This window comes from Podarcis erhardii (assembly GCF_964252035.2).
Source record: "Podarcis erhardii genome assembly, chromosome: 10".
NCBI lineage: Eukaryota > Metazoa > Chordata > Lepidosauria > Squamata > Lacertidae > Podarcis > Podarcis erhardii.
This window is the reverse complement of record NC_138500.1, coordinates 42,869,493-42,895,483: the sequence shown is the minus strand read 5'-3', so window position 1 is coordinate 42,895,483 and position 25,991 is coordinate 42,869,493. Positions and strand designations below refer to the sequence as shown.

Here is a 25,991-nt window from a genome sequence, read left to right as displayed (position 1 = left end):
CATTCACAGTTTGTGAGGGCCTCCCAAGAACATTGTGTGTGTGTGTGTGTGTGTGCGCGCGCACGCGCACGCGCATGCACGCGCACGCGCACGCGCAATAGGACATATGCTATAGTGGTTACTGACAAAAATAGTGATTTCCTTTGTGGTTGTGTTGTATAAACTAGGAAGTGAATCATATATGAAAGACTTCCAGAGGCTAATAATTTCTGTTCCAATGCACTCAGTATGGGGTAAATCACATAGCAAAGTGGGGACCATCACCTGAAAGTTAGATCTTGCTTCATAGACTGTATATTCATTCTCCTGTGGGCATGTTTGCTTTGCTTGGGTTTTGATACCAGTGGTATAATTACATTAAAGGAAGAAGCATCACAATGATATAGGTTTTGAGCAACCACACCAGATTAATAAAAATGGATTTAATAGTTAGAAAAATATTGAGTGAAACATCAGCAAACAATGGATTCGATCCAAAAGTTATCTTCTTGTAATGGAAAGATCCTCTTTCAGGAAAGAAGTTTCCTCTTGTGGAAAAGCCTCTTCGTATCAAATCGCAATAATAATGGAGTGGGCCTCATAGGCCACCTGGTTTAGTGCTATGCTGAAACACACCATTCAGTTTCTCAAAATATTTTCTCCCCTGTGAAAGAGGCCTCTACTTCTGTCCTTCATTCTTAGGGGTCTTCCACATTTCTTTTGAATTTCTTCAGAATGTTGTGTAGACTTGAGCATTCTTTATTGTTGTACAGTGACCATGAGTGGTGTAGTTTTTCTTGTCTGTGAACATTTCTGTTGCCTTTCCAGCTGCCCAATTTGAAAAAACCCCACAGGAGGGGTTACCTCACCATGCTGCCCCCTGAGTTTCAGCTGAAGCACAGTAATCTGGGGAGGGTGGTGTTGGGCATCTAAGATCAGTGAACGTATGTTATTTTCAAGGGGAATCCTTCCTTTTACCTTTTGAGAAAATATTTCTGCTTTTGAAAAAAGTGCACAGTAGGCTGCCTCCCTACCTTCTTTAAAGGAAAGATCACCTGAGGACTTCATGGTGAAAAACTACACCACTCATGGTCACTGCACAACAACAAAAAAGGACACTCGCAATGTCTTTGTTACTTCGAATGGAAGGCAAGCATAACGAAAACCCTGCACCTCATCCATGAGAATTTATCCAAATTTTCTCTCCCCTTTGTTGATTTTTGAATGCAAGTTTTGTCCATTAATTAAAAAGAAATGTGGGAGAAATATTTGGCACAGCATTGATCTAGTTCAACCTACTGCTTGATGTAGGAAATCCAGAGCTGGAGCACCCCCAAAAGATGACTGCCCAGCCTCTGCTAGAAGACCTTCGGTGAGTCAGGGTCTATAATCCTTGTGGGAAGTTCATTCCATTCATAGTACTTCTACCATTTAGAAATTCAACAAAAATTTATCTTTCTAAAAGTCTTCTGGAATTAAATATTTTGAAACACAGCAAGAGATTGAACAAGCTATCCAGAACATGCAATTGGGCAAATCTCCAGGGCCAGACGGTCTGACCTCCAAGTATTATAAGATACTAAAAGACTATCTGATCCAACCATTGATGGAGGTCTGTAATGAAATTATGGAAGGGAAGAAGGCGCCGGAATCGTGGAAGGAAGCTTTTATCACATTGATACCAAAATCTGAAGCTGAAAAGACACAACTTAAAAACTATCGTCCCATCTCCCTTCTGAATGTGGATTACAAAATATTTGCAGACATTTTGGCAAGTAGATTTAAAAGAGTTCTTAATGAAGTAATTCATAAAGACCAGGCAGGCTTTCTCCCAGGCAGACATATGTTTGCAAATACTAGGAACATTATTGACGTTTTGGAACTTTTGCAAACAGATATAAATACAAAAGCAGTGTTAATTTTTATAGATGCGGAGAAGGCCTTTGACAATATTTCTTGGAAATTTATGAAGGGAAATTTGAATGAAATGGGAGTGGGACGGGGGTTTGAGAATGGGATTGACGCAATATATTCAGAACAAAAGGCTAAACTAATAGTTAACAATGTGGTCACAGAAGAGTTCAAAATTGAAAAAGGAACACGACAAGGCTGCCCGATTTCCCCTTTGTTATTTATTTCGGTTCTGGAGGTGCTCTTGAACTTGATCAGAGGGGACCGGTTGGTGGAAGGGATTCAGGTCGGAGCGAAACAATACAAATTGAAAGCTTTTGCAGATGACCTAGTTTTGACTCTGCAGGAGCCAGAATCTAGTACGAAAAGAGTATTACAACTGATACAGGATTTTGGTCGGGTGGCAGGATTTAAATTAAATAAACAGAAAACTAAAGTGTTGGGAAAAAATTTGACAGATACAGAGTCGGAAAGGTTTCAGAGAGAAACAGAACTAACTATGGTTAAAAAAGTAAAATACCTAGGGGTAAACATAACAGCAAAAAACCTGAGTCTATTTAAGGATAATTATGAAAAATGTTGGTCTGAAATTAAGAGAGACTTGGATAGTTGGACAAAATTGAAGCTTTCTTTGTTAGGCCGAATTGCTGCTATCAAGATGAATGTATTGCCAAAAATGTTGTTTTTGTTTCAAACATTACAGATCGTGGACAAAACGGAGTGCTTCCGGAAGTGGCAGAAAGATATATCCAGATTTGTCTGGCAGGGCAAAAAGCCCAGAATTAAGTTTAAGATATTAACAGATGCGAAAGAAAGAGGGGGCTTTGCCCTGCCAGACTTAAAGTTGTACTATGAAGCCGCAGCTTTTTGCTGGCTAAAAGACTGGCTACTTCTCGAAGACACTGACGTGTTGGACTTGGAAGGTTTTAACAATGCTTTTGGTTGGCATGCATACCTATGGTATGACAAAGTTAAGATCAATAAGGCCTTTAAGAACCATATTGTCAGGAAAGCAGTGTTTAATGTCTGGACAAAATACAAAGACTTACTGGAAAATAAAACTCCAAGGTGGCTCTCACCTCTGGAGGCTAAGGCCCTAAAAAGACCCAATATGGAGGCTAAATGGCCAAAATATTGGGAAATATTAGAAAAAGATGGAGACAATTGGAAATTGCAGAGTTTGGAGAAAATGAAGGATAAGGTGCGAGATTGGTTACATTATGCTCAGATTAAAGAAGTTTTTAAAAATGATAAAAAGTTAGGGTTCCAGGTGGAGAAATCGAAGTTAGAAACTGAATTGTTAGAACCAAAGACTAAGGTATTATCTAGAATGTATAACTTGCTGTTAAAATGGAATACACAAGACGAAATGGTTAAATCGGTTATGATAAAATGGGCACAGGACATTGGGCATAACATTATGTTTGAGGACTGGGAAAGGTTGTGGACCACTGGGCTGAACTTCACCGCATGTAATGCTCTGAAGGAAAATGTAATGAAAATGATATATAGATGGTACATGACCCCAGTTAAACTTGCCAAAATATACCATTCGTCTGATAATAAATGTTGGAAATGTAAAGAAAACGAAGGAACATTCTTTCACCTCTGGTGGACATGCCCTAAGGTGAAGGTCTTCTGGGAAATGATATATAATGAGCTGAAAAAGGTATTTAAGTATACCTTCACTAAGAAACCAGAGGCCTTCCTTCTGGGTATTGTCGGCCAGAAGGTGTTAAAGAAGGACCGAACATTCTTTATGTATGCAACAACGGCAGCAAGGATACTCATCGCAAAAAACTGGAAAACTCAAGATCTACCCACACTGGAAGAGTGGCAGATGCAACTGATGGACTATATGCAACTGGCCGAGATGACAGGCAGAATCCGTAACCTGGGAGAAGAGAAGATGGAGGAAGACTGGGAGAAATTCAAGAAGTATCTACAAAAACATTGTAATTTGGTTGAATGCTAAGAAGGATGCTAGATTATAAAAAACTGGCCACCACTAAATTAGATTTGAAATTTGATGATAAGTGAGACTAAAGAAAATATAAAATTTTTTGGAAGAAGTGCTAGATTATATTTGAATGAGTGGACATGAGATTGTAAACAAGTTGATAATTTGTTTGGAAAAAACTTTTAACGATGTAAATGGGAGCGGGAGACGTGAGGAAGTCCAAAGAAGTGATGAAATTATGTCTGTGATAGAAGTAAGACTGTTTATTATTTGTGCATTTATATTTAAAAACTTTAATAAATATTTATTAAAAAAAAAAAAAAATATTTTGAAACAACGTTGAGCTGTTGAGCGTTAATTAAAGAGGTATGGAATTTAATTTATGCAATAACTGAATAGCAATAACTGGAATATATACATAGAGAAACAATTAGGGAAACAGATATTTATATGTGTGTGTGTGTGTGTGTGTGTGTGTGTATCTATATCTATATATATCTATATATATCTGTTTCTCTTCTTGGCTCCAGTTTGTATACTTAACGATCCCTAATAGCAATTATAAGAGGTTGACTAATCAAAAACATTATTTACAATAATAATAATAATGGCAACAAAAGCATGAGTAGATCATATAGATAGATACTTGAATGTGTTTAGCTATCAGGGCGTAGGATCTCATTACTTGTGTGTTACAATTGTGTAATTATAAACCAATTAGTTCTGCAAAGGAAAATTGAAACATTATTTTCAGAGTCAGCTTGTGAAAAGAGGACCACAGTGAACTCATAACTCTACTAATTCTGTGAATTCAGACAAAAACCAAATTCAAATAGATCAATCTTGTGATGTGTGTAATACAAAACTCAAACTACATCAAAATTGCCTATGTTTTCATATGCAGGATCCGTGCCAAGGCTTTGTTTAACTGTTTCTTGCTTTCCACATCTTTTTTTCATCCCACCTACCCGCAATCTACAAACCACTTAAAACTTATATATTTTACTTTATATTGATTTTTTAAGCCAATGTTAAAGTGCCCAATTGAATTAATTTGGCTTTGAAGTGATGTGATGAAAATGATGTTAGTATTCAAAGTACTTAAACAAGGTTATTTGTCAATAGTGATGTGCAATTTATTTATTATGTGTATATGCCACCTTTTCTCCCTGGAGACCAAGGTCATGTACATGATCTTCTTCCTCATTTTCTCCTCATAACAAACATGCAAAGTAGGTTAAGTTGACAGTTGATGATTTGCTCAAGGTCTGTCAGTGAACTACATCATTGAATGGCAATTTGAACCCAGGTCTCCCCAACATTTGTGCATCTGCCTAGAGAGCCTTGAAAGGGTGAGATAGAATTGATGCTAGGTGTCTCTATCCAACAACCTAGCCACTAGACCCAATTGAATCTATAGAATGATTAAACTGGATTTTTTTTAAAAAAAATAGAGCAAAATACACCTTGAATCTAATGTTTAATATACTGATGTTTGATGATGATCAAAATGATTTAGAGAGCTTCTTGGGGGAAAGAGTGGTGTGGTCTAACACTAAAAGAGGTGCATATAGAAAAGGAGGTGGCTTTGGTAAGCAAAATAGTTATTCAGCAATGCCCTAGATTCTTGAGTAAGTTAGCTTTACTCATTAAGAATTGAAAATGTGTCATCAAAATATTTTCAGAATCAGGCTGTAAGCCTACAAGTGAATATGATAATTTTTTCAATCCACTTATCCATATAAATTAAACCACTACTAGAGTCAACAAGCATACTGCAAGGTAAATGTGTGGATTTTAATATAAATACCAGTAGGATCACATTACTAATGTTGTGCTTTGTCTGTGTCTGCGGAATTGAATTCAAAGGTAATGAATTGCCTTAAGTGTTGGCCTACTTCTTAGGTCATTATTTCTTTAGTACATCAAACAGAGTAAACACACCACAATTTGGTGTAGTATAATATGTTTTCTAAAAATCCAAACAAGGAACCATTTATTGAACAGTTGTTGAAGGCCAGCTGTGGATCCCTCATAATCACAGTAAAAAAAAAAATGGACACAGTGAATTAGCAAACATCTGTTTTATTTAGGAAAGCAAAATTGTATGCCATGAAAATGGGCAGCTTGTATTTATATATGAACTGTTTGGTAATTAAATAGTTACCACATTTGTGTTAAAATAAGTTTAGACAGTTGTTGCCTCAACTCCAACAAAAAGCTAATTAGGTTTTCAAACTAAATAAGAATTAATCTGGTTGAGGTTAACCCAACCTGTTAATATTGTTGGGGAAGCATCGCTTTAAAAGTATCTGTGTCTGGATTTGTTTCAGTACAAAACCACAGTAGAAAGAAAGAGATGTAAATTGCAGAATGTAAGGGAAGGAGGGGTCAAAGAGAGACAGATGAATTTTAAACGTTAGATCAGATACCCAAAATATAGCATCACAAAATTTGGAAATGTGTGAATTTTGACAGATATCAGCATGTTAGTGTGCTCTGGTCCATGGGGTCACGAAGAGTCGGAGACAACTAAATGACTAAACAACAACAGCAGCGTTTTGTTTTAGGAAGTGTGAAGCAGGTACGTTCACATTAAAATGTGAGCTGAACTAAATTTCCATCCCTAATTGTAACACACACACACACCAACCACAGGTATACAAATTGAATTGGTTTTCTGTTCTAGTTCATAGCTGGGTGCTCTGACGGTCGTGCTAAGTTCCATTGACCTGTAGCCTGGTGGACATCCTTCCCTCTACCTTCACAATTGCTTTCTTTCACAAACTTTGCTGCTACACCTCCCAAGGTGGCTTCACATTTTTTTGCCCCTTAATAACAGGCACACCAGAAAAGAAACTATTCACTTCTCCCTCCCAAGTTACATCCTTTACCATTTCCTAGCTGAGAGGTTCTAGGAATTAAAGTTTCATCTCTTGGCAGCAAACATCAGAGGACTAACTTACTTCATACCTTTCCCAGTGGGCATGTTTTGTAATTAAATATGGCATATGTGAGTAAGACTTGTTTGCGAACTGCCATGTCCACTAACATCAGTACAATGAAGTATTTAGCAGTTGCTGCTCAGTTGGATTATTTTCTTCCCACCTGTCAAAACTATACACTATGGTTTGCTTTATTATGTCTTGATTAGCGGTGTAGCAAATACTTTCCCCTACAGTAGATTAACTGAAAGGATGTCTTTCTTACTTAACGTTGCCCTAATACAGAGGGGGCATAAAGGTTTCTGTACAATAACCTCAGCTGGAGGAGAACGGGTGCTATACATGCAGTTCTGGCCTGATTCAACTGGCAGGGTGTGCATGTAATATCACGGGTTAGTTGTTTAAGTGGCGGGAAGAAGGGACTGGATTTAGTCATTCTCTCCATCAATTAACTGACCACTGCAATTGCTAATTAATGTCATGGTTCATTCCAGATAAGGGAGACACGCATCTGATAGTTGATGCTTTATTGGCAAGAGAAGAATTTACAGCAGCTTCCACATTGCTCCAGATACACACACATAAACATGCTTCTATCTTCTAGGCAGCTGTCCGTTGGTCTGGGCCCTATGGAACAGTTGCAGCAACAGTTGGGCCCCTCTCCTCCCCTGGCTTATATCCCCTCCTCTGATGAATTGTGTGCCTGCAACCTGAGACCTGCACAGACGCCCACTGCTCTTTCCTTTCCAATCCCCTCCTGGTTCTAGGAGACAGTGAGGTGGGGGAAGATGAGGAATCTATGGACCCATCCCTTGCCTGAACTCCCTTTTCTTCCTATGTTATATGTTGTGTGTCTTCCTCTGCCTTGGACTGCCCCTGGTTCCTGCCTTGCAGGTGGTGTGACACCCCATAAATCACTAGTCCCCTTTCCTACCCTGGTCCCTTGCCTCCACCCCACACTCTCTGGAGCCATGCCGGTCCCTGACAATTAATCTGATTCGAGTTCAGGTACCTTGGGACCTATGGGCTACTGTTTTTCGAAGAATTCTCTCTTTTTGCCCTTCAGACAGCATCTGGCTGGAATGTGTCAATGACAAAACTATAATTAATTAATTAATTAATTAATTAATTAAATTTGTGAATTGCCTTCCATGTATGTGCCCCAGGGCATTTGATAGACATGTTCTTAAACATTATCATTAACGTGTCATTATAAACAGTAAAAGAGAACCTTTTAAGAGCAGCACAACTGTGTACAAGAAAACCTGATCAAAGCAAAAATGCCTTTGATTGTTTACGGGAAGCATAGATAGAAGCGACCTGTGGTATCTCATTGGGAATATTGTTACACAAAACAGGGCCAGCCACAATGAAAGCCCTGTTCGAAGTTGCTGTGGAGTGGGTTTCTGTCATCTTAGTGAGTCTTCCTCTTCCTCTTCTCTTTCCACAGAGAAAAAAATAATGTCATGTATTCTAGACACTTGCACGTTTGGTCACTTCTCATGTTTAGGTCTTACCATTACAATCAAAGGTACAAGTTATTCAGGTCATATGGTTACCCCCTGCGACAGATTTTTGCCCCTTCACTTTATTTGATTTGATTTGAGTTTCTACTGAAATGAGGCTGCATTTTAGTGTTGTATTTTAATCTTGTTTTTAAGTTGTATTTTAATCAATTATTTTTATACCTGGTGTTAGCTGCCTTGAGCCCGGTCTTGGCTGGGGAGGGCGGGGTATAAAATTTTTTATTATTATTATTATTATTATTATTATTATTATTATTATTATTATTACAAATCAACAACCTATTGCCCAAGCCTCACTTTATGGAGACGAACACAGATTTCCACTAAGTGTGAATCTGCACATAATATACATCAGTAGGAGGAGGTTTTTATTGGAAGCCTCCTATAGTTATTGTTCAAAGGGACCACTGGATCTGAACTGAGATCTAAAGCTAATCTGTGGGGTTGGGTGAATGATGACTCAGTTTAAGCAATGCTTGTCTCTGGTTGGGATCATTTTGACAGCTAGTGTCGTTTTCTTTTTCTTCTGACACTCAACACCACAATTAACAGTTGTGTGATGTGTCACTGCCTGAACAGTGATTATTTGCAGTAACACACTGCTGGGAAGCATCAGCTGTCAAGCCTGCTGTTTTCTGCTGTTGCAGCATGATGTTGGAGCACCTTCCTGTGGTGTTCTGCCGGAACTGCAAGACAGACAGTTACCTGAGTCATCCTAAAATGGTGAATAGCTTACAAAGAGCAGATCCTCTGAAGAGCAGAATAAAGAATTCATTCTACAAAATGGATGTACTTACTCTCCAGTTTTATGATATATTTCTCTGTAGAAAATCCCCAACAACACCTATTAAATGTCATTGTTTATGTTGTATTTTGGTTGAGCGAGAGAGAGATGTCATCATCAGCATAAACATTCTTGGGGTGGCTTACTATACTACAAATGTAGTATAGTAAATATACTGATAGCATATTGGCTGTAGAAATCCTTAAATGCCTGTCAGTAATTCATGAAAAGGAAAGCTGCAAGCTACCATAAATATTATTGCATTCACTGAGATCCCATTGTTTTCATACTGTATATTTGAGAAAATTTGGTTTCTGGTATGTCAGCCTTGCTGCTAGTAGTTGTGATTGTTAAATTCTGGCCAGGTTTATGGGATTACATACAATATTAGTAGTACTCAGAGTAGACCCATTGAAATTAATTGGCAAGTTTGTCATGTCCATCAGTTTCAAAGGGTCCTGTGAAGTAGGATTAACATTGCATGTGGCCCTAACACAACCTTGATGCCAGGTAGTTTAAAACATTCATTGATTTAAATGATTCAGTACTTTTCTCCCTGTGGCTTGGAGATAGATAGGGACTTCAAAGGTTGTTCATGATTGCTGCACTGAAGATTTCAGCTACTTCCTTTTTTTAAAAAAAAATCTCACGACTGCTGAGAATCCATTTAATTATCTTGTATTTTAAGTGGAACTGCTGGGATCCTACATAATGTGAATACTGGAGAGCAAAAGGCACACTGAACTTGCCATTTGCTCAGCAAGGGCTTGAAAAGCAGAGTTTATGAATTACAGTGTACAAAGTATTCTATTAAATAACATGAACTAAGTCAGAATTTGAAACAGATACATTTTGCTGCCTGCCTGTGTCTTTTCCCCTCTTATGTGGCTAGCTTAACATCTCAAAAAGCTTTCGTGTTTCCTTAAGTGAGACAGCCCCCCTTCTGTTTCCTGCAATTGGTTTATGCAGTTATATACCTGGGATGCATCTGATCTTATAATACAAGGCTTCACTTAAGCAGAGCTCAGAGCTTTACACTTGCTTAGAGATTTTATTATTTTAATATTTGGCCCCAACCAAGGCATGTCTTACTAGAAGCCCCATGAGTAAGTGTGCATAGGATTGTAAACTTAATCTAATTTAAGTACAGTGGTACCACGGGTTACATACGCTTCAGGTTACAGACCAGAAATCCAGAAATAGTGCTTCAGGTTAAGAACTTTGCTTCAGGATGAGAACAGAAATCGTGCTGCGGTGGTGCAGCGGTAGCAGGAGGCCCCATTAGCTAAAGTGGTGCTTCAGGTTAAGAAAAGTTTCAGGTTAAGAATGGACCTCCAGAATGAATTAAGTACTTAACCTGAAGTACCACTCTGTGTGTGTGTGTGTGTGTGTGTGTGTGTGTGTGTGTGTGTATTTTGGAAAGTTTGGAAAGTTGCTTATATCTTCACTATGCATTTAGGCATCTCTTAAATGTTATGACCAAATTTTGCATGATGGTTTCAGAGATCAAGGAGCAAGTTTTCATCTGTGTCTGGCTACAGTTGGACATTCTTTTGAATCAAGAAGGTGGATTGCACTTTTCAAAACTGCACTGATTTTAATCACTACTTTCTAAACTGCAGACAACCAGGCAAACAATAATTCCACAAGGCCCTGGAAACTTGTCTTTAGTAAAAGCTTTCTAAAGATGGCTCAGGGAGCAACTCTTTCCTTCGTCCTTTTCCCATTGCTGTTGTCGGAAGGCCTGTTCAGGGGAAACAGAAGGCTTGGACTTTCAGAATTGTGGGCTTGCAGGCCTCATCAAGGAAGGGGAAACTTGAGTCAGAGCTGTGGAATACATGAAAATACCCCAGAGCCAGGTAGACTGCAGTTGCTTAGGCAAAGTCTCAGCCCAAACAGGAAGTCTTTTATGCCTCCTCCTGCGAAGTAGGGCCTAGGGGCCAGCCTAAGGAGGCAGCTATAGTCCTAAGCAGGAGAATTCTCCTGTGCTGCCCAGTGAGGTGCTCCAAACTGCAGTTCTGAGCCTCACCAGAGAGAGAACTGCACAGATAGCTGAGGTTTCCAGTTGGGAATCTAGGCACTATATGGTTGTTATAATCCTCTGAGAGATAAGTCACCATTATCCTCAATGTTCAGATGTTTAAGGTAGATATCTCCCCAAATGTATAGTGCACTGAGCTGGGATTTGGTTCCAAATTCCCAAGCTGAAAGCTCAAACCAGTGTACCACTACAGAAACTGGTATGTTTCTTTCCAATAATATAAGGCTGACTTGAAGTGTCTGAATAATCCCATAAGGATTTAAGAGCTTGCCTTTCTAATCAGTTCACTTCAAGCATGCATGTGAGTCCCCTGAGCTTGTAGCAATCTTTCATCGGGAAGGGCATTGTGATAGATGGGAAGAAAACGAGTATATTGCCTGATGTGAATTGACTCAAAAAGTGCTACAAATATGTTTAAACTTCTGCATGATATAAGCAGAAGCCAGTCTGTATAACAAAGAGGGCTTTTCAGAGTTGTATCATCAGGTAGCTTTCCGTTCCACTGTGATTTGGCAGGTCTCTCTTGTAAATAAGGTGGAAGAGGCCAGCTGTGAGACTGTAACGTATCTTTGCTTCCTGAACTTTATGGCTGGGGTGTGAGGGAGAGAGAAATCATCTCTGAGTTCTTACGAATGTGACTCTCAGAGGTTGTGGAAGGGTCAGAGTATCAGGCAGCCAAAGGCTGGTAGGTGCTTGGCAGCTAGGTCAGTCGAGCCTCTTGCTGGCTGCCAATGCTAATGGAACAGAAAGGAGATCCAAGCTTTGCTCGCTGTGGAAAATGAACAACTTTCTTGTATTCACGTAGCTCTGGAAGCTGGCTGAAGCTTATACTTGGCTGTACAATGTTGGAACAGCGGTGTAACAGCCCAATAAACTAGTTTGCCTCATGAAAGCTATCCTTGCCTTAGCCAAGAATGGATGCTGTTGTAAAAATCAGTAAGTGTGGAGGTTTCCTTGTGTTTTCATTGGCTTAATACTCAAATTTAAGCTCACAGGTTTTTTATGCTGTCTGGTGTGCCGTGTGCTGTACCGGTGTGCCTGTAACCATTTACCTCTCCCTGCATATAGCCTACTATTGTACATACTGAGCATATCTCTATTGCATCGTTCCTTTCAATTACAGGGGGTGATTGGCACCATCTTGAGCTATTAAGTTCATCAAACAAATGGGGAACAAGTACAAAACCTATAGCCTCAAACACACACACACACACACACACACACACACACTCTTAAGGTTCCCCCACCCCAGTGAGAAAGAAGCCGTGTTGAGAAATGGATTCATTGCATACACTAAAAGCAGGAGCCCTGAACCCAGTATTCTGGCCACAGTGGTCCCAGTCCCAAACCCCATGCCTTAGCAGAAGCGCTTAAATGTACACAGCTGCATGGAGTCTGCAACTTCACATGATTGACTTGGAGACCACATGGAATGCCTATCTGTGTGTATGCAGCTGTATGCTCAGTCCTGTGACAGCAATTTGTAATTTAACTGTTTTTCATGCTGGATTCTAAAATGTTGTAACACGCTCTGGAACCTGCTGGTGAAGCGTGGCTAATAAATTTAACAGCAGCAACTATGAGAATAATGCAGGCTTCCCCTTCAGACAGCCCAGCAAATGCTCTATGCACATGGAAACAACTTCTGAACAGGGTTTCTGGTCCATTATTCATCAGGTACGTCCTCTGTGTTGCCTAAGGCTCTATGGATCACATCATGACTTTCTAAGAGATCATTATCACTTTTAGGTAAAGGTAAAGGGACCCCTGACCATTAGGTCCAGTTGCGGATGACTCTGGGGTTGCGACGCTCATCTCGCTTTATTGGCCGAGGGAGCCAGCGTACAGCTTTCGGGTCATGTGGCCAGCATGACTAAGCCACTTCTGGCGAACCAGAGCAGCGCACGGAAATGCCATTTACCTTCCTGCTGGAGCGGTACCTATTTATCTACTTGCACTCTGATGTGCTTTTGAACTGCTAGGTTGGCAGGAGCAGGGACTGAGCAACGGGAGCTCACCCCGTCACGGGGATTCGAACCGCCGACCTTCCGATCAGCAAGCCCTAGGCTCTGTGGTTTAACCCACAGCGCCACCCGCGTCCCATTATCACTTTTAACAACTGAGAAATCAGCAGTTTATTTATTCATTTAAATTTTTATACTGCCCTTTATCCACAGATCTCAGGGTGGTTCACCACATACATTTAGAGGGATATGTGCTCTATGCATTAATGCAGCAGCCCTCAAACTAGATATTGCCCATATTTTGGCAGATAAAGCTCATCGCTTGGGGTCCTTCTATTTTTTATTTTTATTTTTGCTTCTTTGCATTCAAAGATTCCCCGCCCCCCAGTGTTATTTCAAATCTTGTTCAATTTTGCTATGTGTGAAGTTTATACAGTATCTATATTTGGACATTATAAAGTATAATATAATTTCCTTTGCTTCTGTGATGACAAGTACTTCAAGAATCCTAATGCTAACATGAAGAATAGATAGCTAATAACACAAGGAAGCTGCTTCCTTGCTCAAGTTGTCCTATCCTGTCTAGCGTTTCACATTGCAAGCAGTTAATCTGTCCTTCACACACACACATTGGGACCACACAGATGCAGAATTTATTCTTTTACATCTTGTTGAGATTGTTCTGTTAAGGCTCAGATGATTCCAGCTCCTGGTATGTAGTGCAACCAATTTGTGTTGAATGCAGTTGTTTTATATATAAAAAACAAAACAGTGGGCAAAGAGAGGGAACTTTTTAAGGAAATGAGTAAGTCTGCAGTTTGTTCCAGGGATCAGTTACTGAGAAGCATTAGCAAAGTTGAGCGCAGTGACTAATGCTCTGCATGTTTTTCATTTAGATGTGATGCTTGACACAGTCTGTCAGTGTAAACTTTCTAATAGCGAAAAATAATTGAAAGCTGAATGAACAAATAAACAAGACAACAAGTTTTGCATGTGATGATGCCTTCCCTACTTTTACTGACAAGACATGGTCTCTCACAAGATTCTCACAATTCTCACAAGAATTGCCACCCTGTCAAAATCAAAATGACTCTAATAAATGGCTGACTTGCTTCCTTTTTATGTCGTTTGCATGCTGGATGTGGGAGGGAAGAGTTGAGTTTATTTATGTGCTGGCTTGCAAGGAATTTGTTTCAAAATAGAATAGTGCAAGAGCTGACTGGAAGAATGTACAAAGCCATGCTCTCTCTTTGGTTTGCCCTGTTGCTTCCTACAGCATAACTGGAAATTGAAACATAAAACTGTGCGGCTTAAAAGCATTAGATAATTATCAGCTGTTGTAGCTGTGATAGTTCTATTTTAAAACAGAAGCTCATAATGGAAATGCAGATTAAACAAATACCACACATCTGGAATGCAAATGACAGAGGGAAGGGGAGTCAGCAGTAAAACATTAGAAATATGCACAAGAGACATTGCAGAACTGCAAACAGGTGCTTTTTAAAACTGAAAATAATCTGTATATTGTAAACACTTTAATAAAAGAAAACGCCTGGAATGAATATGTGAAGCATAAAAGTAAGCAGAAAGGATGTGTGCACTGACGTATTAGGCACGTGAACTTTTTGCTACTTTGCACACCTCTTTCCTTCTCTATTGCTCCATTCAGTGCCCATCGCTTCATTGTGTGAATGGCTGGTGAGAAAATAAGTACAGTATCCAGCACTCATCTTTGTCTGCTCTTTCCTTGCAAGATCCTTCCCTGGGGACTATCCCACTTTGGAAAATTTACTATGCTTTTGAGTTAATTAGTTAAATGTGTGGCTACTGTTTCTGTGTCTGCTGACTCCAAACTCCTCTCTGCAACACGCCCCCCCCCAATGACTTCAGTGGGAGCCACCTGCTGGCAGAAATCTGAGTTCCCAATGCATTGGCTGTCCACTGGCTTTGAAAGAGGATTAGAAAAACAGTCGAAGGAAGGGTTCTTATCTAGAACAAGACTTTGAACTTGTTATTCTTTTAAATTACAGGTTTTTTTGTTTTTGTTTTAGTTGTGCAACTTCCGCAGTTCAGTATTATGGATGTTGAAAGTGGAATTTATATTTTATTTCTTATACCAATTTCCTTTTGCTTGAAATTGTAGCCCACTTAGAGGTTTCTGTTGAAATATGAAGTGGTATATACATTAAATAAGCAAGCAATATAAATTTGCCAAAGTCCAGTTAGTTTGGAGGAGCAAACCCTTTGTTTGGCTAACTATCAATCATGGTAGAAGAATAACCTCCCCGGCGCATTATTTTCCGCACTTTGAGAAAGAAGAGGAGAAGTGGCAGCTGTGGTCTTAAAAAAATTCTGCTTGTTTGTCTATCTGTTATGTTGCCTATATTCAGTGCTTTTCTTCTAGAAAAAGGGGGACGGTACTCACTGTGAAGCTGTTACAATAAGTGTCTTTAACCCATGCTGTTCTTCTAGAAAAAAGGTGCCGGTACTGTGTATACTTGAGTACCCCCAGAAAAATGTTATTCCAGCCTCATGGTCATCTTGTCCTTTTTTGAAGTGTGGATACCAGAACTGAGCACAATATTCCCAGTGCAGTCTCACTGTAGATTCATTTACCACCAGTCTAATAGTTGGCAGCTTTATTTCCAACCCCTTTCTTATAGACATAGATTTAACCGTTTTCACTCCTGCCACGGAGGTCAATGTTTTTTGTTGCAGCGTCTACCATGACTCTAAAATCTCTATCCTTGGCAAGTGCCACCAGTTCAAAACGTGTGAAATTGGGATGTCCAGAAACTGATAACCTTATTCAGCAGTCTTTGGACTCAAAACCTTTTTGAAAATCTAAGCACACAATGTCAACCGGATCACCCCCTACTCATATGCCTATTGACACTCATTGCCATTTCCTGTTCAGTCTCTCTCTTGTCCAAACTGCCAACTGACTTCCACTGTTGACATCTTTGGTTTAACTGTCAACACAGCATATTTTCAAAATATATGCAGTTCTTTCAACAATGTGACCTCTATGTACGTGTTGATTTTGCAGCCCTATATGGGCATTTCAGCACATTTAAGCAAAGGTGACAGGACAAATGAAACTGTCTCACCGCAGCAAGCAATTGTATGACTGTTGCATCCAGTGAACAAGAAACATTGTCACCCACAGGGTTGCGAATGACAAACCCAATGAATTTGTACCAAGGGCACACATGCAACACAGTTTGCCCTTCGTTTCCTTTTCATTTGCTCCTCAATAAGGTGTACTCTTTATGTACTCATGGCTCTTTCAGTAAACTCTTTCAAGTTGTTGGGGTAGGTCTCCTTAAAGATGACTTGGTTGCCTAAACAGACCATGTGGTAATGATAACTTATTGCATTAATATACATCTGGAGTGCAGGAAGGTACTGGGAATATATCGATCTATTAAACAATGACACAGGGAAAATACACCACAGTGCTTAAAACAGCACCACTCAGCATAGTTTTCAGTCTAAGTATATTTAAGTGAATCAGATCAGACTAAGAGTAAATTTTGACATAAGTTTCCTTGGCATTCCTAAAGGGGCTTTTGCTTGGTCACAGTGACTGTGGCATTTCATTGTGCAATAAAATGATTCATTCATGGTTAAAAAAAAAATGGCACGGGGACAGAATTTTTAAAAAGGTTTTAAAGGTTGTTTTTTTTCTTCTGACTCCTTAAACTGGAATGTACTTTAGAGCCCTGCTCATCTGTAAGCCAAGATTTGTCTTAAGAATTTTTATTGTCTCTCTTTCTCTCCCCATTTCTCCCACTCCCTCTATTCTGCAGATATACACTGACTGGGCAAATCACTATCTAGCAAAATCTGGCCACAAGCGGCTGATCAAGGACTTGCAACAGGACATTGCCGATGGAGTTCTGCTAGCAGAAATCATCCAGATCATTGGTAAGATCTGTGCTCTGAGCCACAGCATGATCTGACTTGTGGCTTAGGAAGGAAAAGGCAATAGAAGTAGAGCCAGCTTAACTGTAAGATGGGTACCAAATAGAGAGCCGTGACTTGGCTTCCAATTTCTCCCAGATTTTATATATATGTGTATGTGTGTGTGTGTGATAGATATGTTTGTGTCTGCTCCACCATTCTTTTAAGGGCCAGAAAACTGTTTCACACACTTGGCATTGTTTAAAATGAATGCTTCATTAAGCCATATGTCTCCAATGTGTGCATTTTATTAGCTGGAGTGGTTTATACTTTCTGAGATGCCTTGAAACTGTATCCTGATCCCACAAAGACAATTGTGGACGATTTCATGTCAGCAGTCATTTGGCAGGGGCTGGAGAATTGGTAGCAACCTCCTTTTGCACTTCCCCTTTGCATGATTTGTGCATGGGGAAGGAACTGCTGTTAACAAGGCAGATTGTTACTGTGTAGGGTTTCAGTGTGCTTAGAGCAAAGTTCAGGATCTACAAAATTCTTGTATGTCTGTTTACTTTCTTCTTTGTGGTCACATAGTTTACTCTGACTTTTTTTTTTTAAAACCCTCACTGTTTTCCTTCAGCAAATGAAAAGGTTGAAGATATCAATGGCTGTCCTCGAAGCCAGTCTCAAATGGTAAGAATAAACCAGATTTTTGTGTTATGATGTCACATCTGAGCTTTACTGGATTGTGTACTACTGGCTATTCATTTTGCTTTATGTTGATTATGCTATGCATATTTCCTTTGGCTTTTTGAAAACATAGTCTTGGTTTGTTATCTTTGGATAGAAGCAAGTTCGGGGTATAAGGGAGCTGAAAAACACCATTAGCATTGACTATTAGATTAATTATGAATGTATTTATTTCAACTTATTTCTATGTTACTCAGATTTATATGGATAATTTCAATTCCAAAGCTTCTTTAAAGACAGAAAATAGCAGAACCAATTTTGAGTGGAGTCTTTGTGTCTGGACTACTGGTTTGAAATAAGGCGTTTGCCAACTCTTAATGAATATAAATAGCCTCTCTGCTTGTCCACAATGAAGTCCAGTTAAATAGTCTGAGAAGTATCTCTTGAGACATGTGTAACCTGCTGGAAGAGGCTGAGCTAAAACCAGCAAGTACTTGAAAGTCAGGATATATCCCAAGGCAATTAGTTTCCCATCCAGAAGTGGGACTTATATTTTGTACTCTTTATTGATTAGCAGTGTCTGTGGCTATAAAGAGAATTCATTGTAGAATGTTGTGGAAATAACACATGGACTCTCCCTTTCCCCAGATCTCTCAGTTAATTTTCTCCCCACTTGTTTGTTTTTTTAATGACATTTGTAGACTCCTATAGGATTGTTCTAATTGCTTAGCGGCATAATGACACTGTATGTTTTAGCTGCTAATCATATCTCTGCTAGATAGTTGAGAAAGGAGGCTGCTAACATTCAGTGTGACACAGGAAGCTGCAGATGCTAAAATTAACTCTTCATTGACAAGCTGCTTGCTGGGGCAAAACTAAGCAGCAGGTGTTGATCATCTTTGAGAGAAAGATGGCTAATTCAAGTTGAGCTAATAACTTTTGTGTGTTTCTGCCAGTATGCCCATTAAGAAACAAAAACAAATAGTGAAACGATAAATTCAGAATCTTATTACATAAACATTGCAGTTAAGTTCATTCCTATATGGCACTAGGCAGCTTACATTAAAAATGAAGAAATGCCTGAGAAATAGTGATACGGGGCAGTAAGGAAGGGGCAAGAAGGAAGACCATAACTTTCCAATTCCTGTACATGTCTGCTCAGAAGTCAGCTCCACTGAGTTCAGTGAGACATTCCCAGGTCAGTGTGTATAAGATTGCAGCCTAAGAGTAATCTGACCTAATCCAGGCAGCTCTTAGGACCATCAGCCAGTGTGAGTGTTGGTTCAGATTACTACTTCCACATAGTTTCACATGATACCTTGCTTATGTGACTTCCCTGTGGTCCCAGAGCTTCCAAGGGACAAAAATGATCTCTGGGTGGGTCAACGCCTCCATCCAAGGAGTGCAAGACTGCTAAATAGCCATTTGGCTTTACATGGGGCTGCTCTTTAAGAGGGTTTCGAAGCTGCAACTAGGGCAGAATGCAGCAGTGAGCCTGCTTCTGGATGTACAGTCTTAAAAGACCTTTATTGGTTGCCAAATCACTACTAAGTGGAAATTAAGGTGTTAACACTGACATACAATTCTTTAAATGGCTTGGATCCCAGGTATCTGAACCCCTCCTCCCACGTTGAACCTGTTTGGGTGATAAGATCTGCAGGATAAGATCTCATGCATCATCTGTGGTTTGATGATGCATGAAAGGGCCTTCTCTGTGTTGGCCCCCAGCTTGGGAAATGACATTCTTCTCATGATGCATCTTACACCATCACTGAGTGCTTTTTTAAACAATTGGTCAATACAGGCCTTTGTTCAAGTGAGTGTCTTCTCTTCTCCTGCATTGCTCTTCTGTACTCTTCTGCTTTGTTAAATTTGTTACTGGTCAGTTTTGTGGGTTTTAAAAAAATATTTTTAAATGATGATTTATACCTGTTTTAACTGTGATATTTTTGTAACCTGTCATAGAACTATTTAGTGAAAGGAAGGCAATAAATAAATAAATGACTAGGTGTCCCCCCCCCCAAGCATATTGCAATGAGCAAATCTGCCTATAGGATGAAGAACCTTGTGGGGAAATAAGAGAACCCCTGTGAGGCTCCTACATATAAAATAATTATGTCCATTATTTTCCCTTCTTCCTACCTCACCACTCTGTCTTGGCTTTCCGCATGGCGAGACAACCATGGAGACCCAGGCTCTGATTCCCAGTCATCTGTGAACCTCATTGAGTGATTATGGTCTTGTCGTGGTCTCTCAAGCCTACCTCACAGGGTGGTTGTGATGTGAAGATAAAGGGTGTGTGAGAGAGACAGGGAGAACTATCTTAAAATGAAAAGAAACAGCTAAAAGAGATGTTGTGAAAATGGGCAGCTTTCAATTATTTCCATACTGATTAAGCAAACACACCTTCTTATCGTGACAAAGAAACAACACGACTTTGTATGATAATATTTTAATGCTTTTTAACGGTTAGTCACAGAGTTGGCCAGAAGGGTAAAGGACCTTTGATTTTTGCCCAGAATCTGGCTAGACATGTGCAACTGTGAACACAACAGGTCAACATATAAAGTAAACATGGCCTAGAGAGATCAACAAAGTCAAGCTTAATTTCAGGGAATTTCCCCCAACAAGAGGGAACTGGTTAAAGGGAAGCCGAAGGAGAGAAAGGGCATTCAGATCCTTTGGGAAAGCTTATATGCAATTTCAAATGGAAGTACCTTGGATCAAATATTTGAGACAGTGATCAGGGAGAACAGGGCCAGATGTGTAGTATGGTCCAACTTGCCCTGATCCTGCAAGCTGCACCTGCTGCTACCTTCTGTCCTTGTTCCTGTAGTGTTCCTCAGAGCAGGATGAAGGCCAAAGTGGTTCAGCTCTCCCAGTCCTAGTGACAGACCTTGGTATCTCAGATTTCAGTGGTGTCCTATGCAACCCCCAAAACCAGCACACCTCACCTCTGGCCTTCCATTGGATGTCATAGCCGTGGTGCCTGCTGCAGCGCCCCAGAAGCTCTGCTCTCCTAGATCCACCTTTGCCAGTTCCCAGGAGAGTGCAACTCCCACAGTGAAGAGAGCCCCCAGAAGCCTTCCCTCTCTGTGAGACTCATGCACACAACATCCTTTTTCTGCTGGGGAATGGACTGGGGCAACAAATTCCAGCATCCTCAGTGAGCTTATGTCACATGGTTCCCGATGAAGCGGAGGCTCACTAAGGGCCTTCTCCCTTGGTGGGAATAGCATGTGCAGCATCATTTTCATGTTGGGGATGCTGGGACTTGGAGTTGCAGTTGAATCCTCTCCAGTGGGATGATACCTGAAAGCTACAATCTCCCTCTCTCTTTCTCTCTCTCTTTGCCTGACTAAAGGTAAGCTTTTCTCCCCTATCCCAAATGGAAAGTAGGATGCATAAATGGTGGTTTCAGGTATGTTGTTGTTGTTTGTTTTTATTTAATTTAAAGGATCTCAGGGTGGCAAATACATATTTTTTAAAGAAAATAAATACAATTTTTAGAAAGCCGATTTTTATTGAACAGTTAAAAAAAATGGAAAAGTATTCACCGCTAATACTTTCAAGATTGCCAGGAACAGTGCCTTTCAACCATCAAGTCTGGATAAAGAGGAATGTTATTAAATGAACAACAATAATGGGGGAGGCAGATTCACCTCACCAGCGAAGGCCAACCCACAAACAGAACTACTAGTGAAAAGATCCTGTTACGGATCAGTGCCAACAGGGCAGTGGCCAATGCTGGCACAACCAACAGGGCAGGGGTGCCAACTTGAATGGTATAGTGGGGAGGGAGAGATAAGACCAGCCCCACACAATTGATCAGAAGATATGGCATGCACACACCATTTGGCCCCTTCAGATATTTTTCTGGGAGGGGCAAACTCCTAGGAGTTTGCTCCTATACAGCAGGGCTTCTCCTGCCAATTATAAGGCATGAAGCGGTTTCTTAAGCACTTTTGAGGAATTTGTCTGTAGAATTATACAATTGTAGAGTTGGAAGGGACAATGAATGTCATCTAGTCTAACCCCCTGCATTGCAGGAATCATAACTAAAGCATCCATGACAGGTGGCTTGCAATGTGTCTTTTAACCTTGTCCCCCTTTCAGGGCAGCAATTCTTGATTCCTTCACTCTTATCTCAAAAAGGCTTCTCAGCTCTGGAAATGGTTCACAAAAGAAAAGCAGCTAAAACGATATTGGGCTTAGGACAGAAGGATGAAGCTTATATGGCTTTTAGTTTATTAAGAAAGACCTGTGAGAGGATCATGAAACTGGCTTATAACATGATGAGTGGGGGAAAGAGAGAAGGATTTTTCTTCATTGTACTAAAACCAGGATACCCAATGAAATTGATTGTATGTTTGTTCTGAATCTGGACAGACAAAAAGAAATTACTATTTCATGCAGTGCATAGTTAGCTTATGGAATTCACTGCCATAGAATGTGATGGTGGCTTAAAAATATTAGACCATATATATATATATATATATAGATAGATAGATAGATAGATAGATAGATAGATAGCAAGGGTTTAACCAGTATAGTTAGTGGGTTGCCACTTTTAAAACTTTTAAAATACTTTGTAGAACTCAGTAATCTTTGGAGAACAAGTTCGTTTGCTTTTTCAGACCTTCCTGTAAAAGAAAGAAAGAAAAGAAAGCATCTTTTCCAGGCTGTATATGTAAAAGAAAGAGAACTCCAAGGATGTTGCCTATGATTCTGGGCCTCTCCAGACTGCAGGTGTATTCTGCAATATGTCCTTGATACAGTGCATTAGTGGTAGACTCCTGTTCTACAATGCTTCTCCATTACCACAACATTGTTGCAGTCCAGAACAATTATGGTATAAAAAAATTAAGGGATTTCAGCAGGAAGTGATGGGATATGCACTGATTGGAAATGAAGCAGTATGACTACCCCAACACTTTGCAGACACAAAGAGTATTGAAAGCTGGATTGCATGTGATTGCCCTAATAGCATAATGAGCACAAATCATAATGAATGTGCAGTAAAAAGGATGTCTGGAAGGGTGCACTGAAGGAGAAGGTAGGATTTAGCTGTATCATTTATTATGAAATAGCCTGTCCTTGTAGCCTGTCCCTATAGGCTGCAATTCCATACCCACCACCCAGAGGTATGTGAGCTCAATTTAACACAGTAGGACTTATTTCTCAACAGCAGGTGTGGAGAAGCTTTTTCAGCCCAAGAGCTGGATCCACAACTTACCTGTCCCCCATTTTTGACTGGTGGGTGGGATACTCACCTGTCAATCATGAGCAGGCACAGGCTTATGTCCAATCTTAGTACTGTAGTCCCACAGCACTGAGTCTGGAGATAAGCCTCTGATTGCTCAAAAATACAGTAGACATAGGTTTATCTCGTCTTAGCACTGTGGGGTCCTAGTGCTAAGATCAGAGATTAAAAGCTGTTGGGTTATCACCACAGAATAAGTCAGCAGACAGACCAGGATGGTAAAAGGTAGCATGCCCCAAAAGTGATTAATATTGTGACCACCCATGAAAGTGAATGATCTTCTCTTAAGTTTGGCCCAGTTAAATTTTAATGGGAAATTGTTTTGATTTAATAGCTTTCAGGCAATGGGTTTGGAGGAGTAGGGGAGAAATAAGAAAACAAAAACATATAGAGCAATTTAATATGCAACATTACTTTTAAATTCTTTATTTTTTAAATGGTCAATAATTAGAATCTTAGTTTTCTGTGAAATATTTCAAAATCTGGAAATTGTTAAAAGTTCTAGCGAGGCCTCTAGGCAGCCAGTCTGCTTCTTATTAAAGGGATGTTGTCAAGGCTAGCAGTTAGGTTAGTCATAGTTGTACAACTTTGTTTTTAAAAGGAAATGTTTAGCTTCAGATTAGTCAAATCTTCAAAGCCCTGCAGATTAAATGTGAAATGACCAAATCTATAAATATTCTTATGATATTGATGGTGCCTTTCTGAAGAGTGCTAATTTATACCAACAAATAAATAAATTCTGAGGATTAAAAGGCCTATTTTCCCTCATGGCAGGCAGGGGAGAAGCCCAAGGCATTTGCTGCATGGGTTAGAGGACAAGATGGCTCCCCTCAAATTTCGTGAACAAAAGCCAACAGGACTGGCATTTAACTCCTTCTTTAAAACTGGTGACGGGACATAATATTCCACTGTATCTGAGAACAGCAGGCTAGCTTAGGTGGTACCAGATAGACCACATAGGCAGCGCTCTCCTCATTTTGTTGGCATCTGTCTTTCTCGGGAGACAATGGACACCCTCTGGGGGTGAAGTCAAACTACTAGAGAATCACAGTGGATGCTGTGGCTGCAGAGACTGGTAGCTCAATACTGCCTACTGTGGTGTTTTTGCTGTGGTGTTTTTGCATCAAAGTGACCTCTCTGGGGCACAAGCCTGGGCAGTGTGTATGGATGTCCTGGGATGTCCAGATGACAAGACCCTATCCCTGGCGTCACTGATGTGGTCCAAAGGAAAGCAGAGCAATATGTTTGGCACCAACTTGGCTGCAGGAGTTGCTGGAAGGAAGCGTACAAGGCACCATCCAACCATCTTAGGGACTCTACTCCAGATTTGTGTAGAGTTTACTCCTTAGCCCTTTCTTCTCCCTAAGATATCCCACAAGGCAGCAGAGGTTAAGGATCTGGGTTGAGTGCACTTGCAACCAATTAGTGCTGGTTTTGACCTATAAAGCCTCAAATGGCTTAGGACTGCAGTACCTCAAGGACTGCCTCTCGCCATATAAACCGACCCAAGATATCTGGAGAGTGACAATATGAGAATGGGCCTTTTCTGTGTTTGCTCCCCATTTGTGGGACGCTCTCCTCAGGGAGCTTTGGCTGCTTACTTCATTGCATATCTTTAGGTAAAGTATTTTTCTTTAACTGGGTGTTCAACTGATTAACATTACAGTGGTAACTCGGGTTACATACGCTTCGGGTACTTTGCTTCAGGATGAGAACAAAACAGCAGCAGGAGGCCCCATTAGCTAAAGTGGTGCTTCAGGTTAAGAACAGTTTCAGGTTAAGAACGGACCTCCAGGTCGAATTAAGTACTTAACCTGAGGTACCACTGTATATGGCTTTTAAATGTGTTTGTGAAAGTTATTGGTTTGTTTTTGCTTTATCATGTATATTTTGTATTCTCCTTTTGTATTTTTATGTTGTGAACTGCCTTGGCTTCTTTAGATGAAGGGCAGTATACAAATTTAATAAATATTAATAATATAATTTACGTACATGGCTAGTGAATTGGGCCTGTATTGGTTGCATTGCATTGCATTGTGTTGTCGGTAATGTGATTTAGTAAAATTGGCATGCCTTGTAACAAAAATACAGCAAACTATTCACAATTAGACAGTTTGTTTTCTGAATGTGTTTATCTGAGCACAAAAGTATGCTATAATCAAACTCTGTTACTTGGCCTTGTAAACATACCAAGACAGTAGTTGACTCTAAGAAATATTCTAGGCACACCTGTTTGTTGCAGGAATGAATAAATTTCTTTCAGGGTAACAGAAGGATTAGAAAAATATGTCGGATTCATCAAAGTCTATTTATATGATTGTTTGAAAGGAAACGTTTTAGCATGCTAAAGATACAAAGAATGTGCAGAATGCTACCCACCGCTTAAAATAACATCAATAGCAATATTATATAAACTCCCCCCCTTCAATGTGTATTATTAAACTGAAATTCAGAACCAAATGTAAGCTGGACTTGGGATAAATGATACAATGATACGTCTCTATACAGCTATGAAACAAATAGCTACCGCATCCCCAAGGAGCAGAAACCAGGGTCTTGATTTGACTTGCAATTTATCTGCCTAGACCTTAAGAGGCCTGACTCATAAGAAACAAAATGCTTGAAGCAGCAGGCACCAAACAACTCAGGTTTATTCAAATAAGATGTATTACTATATGAATGCTGACTTAAGCACTTCCACTTTCTCTATTGGCAGTAGCAACAAACAGGAACAGCCCACCATCAACAGCCTAGGAGAGAGAAGCTTAGAGCTAAGCAGTCGGCGGTTCGAATCCCCGCGGCAGGGTGAGCTCCTGTTGCTCGGTCCCTGCTCCTGCCAACTTAGCAGTTTGAAAGCACATGAAAGTGCAAGTAGATAAATAGGTACCACTCCGGCGGGAAGGTAAACAGCGTTTCCGTGCGCTGCTCTGGTTCACCAGAAGCGGCTTAGTCATGCTGGCCACATGACCCGGAAGCTGTACGGCAGCTCCCTCAGCCAATAAAGCAAGATTAGCGCCACAACCCC

The 25,991-nt window shown here is 40.1% G+C and overlaps 1 protein-coding gene across 1 annotated transcript in view; it reads left to right on the top strand.

Moving 5' to 3' along the window:
- Nucleotides 1-25,991, top strand: part of NAV3 (neuron navigator 3) — a 440,591-nt gene that overhangs the window by 252,302 nt on the left and 162,298 nt on the right. Inside the window, 2 exon segments of the mRNA XM_081879446.1 lie at nucleotides 16,923-17,040; nucleotides 17,654-17,706. Coding sequence (XP_081735572.1) covers nucleotides 16,923-17,040; nucleotides 17,654-17,706 — 171 coding nt within the window.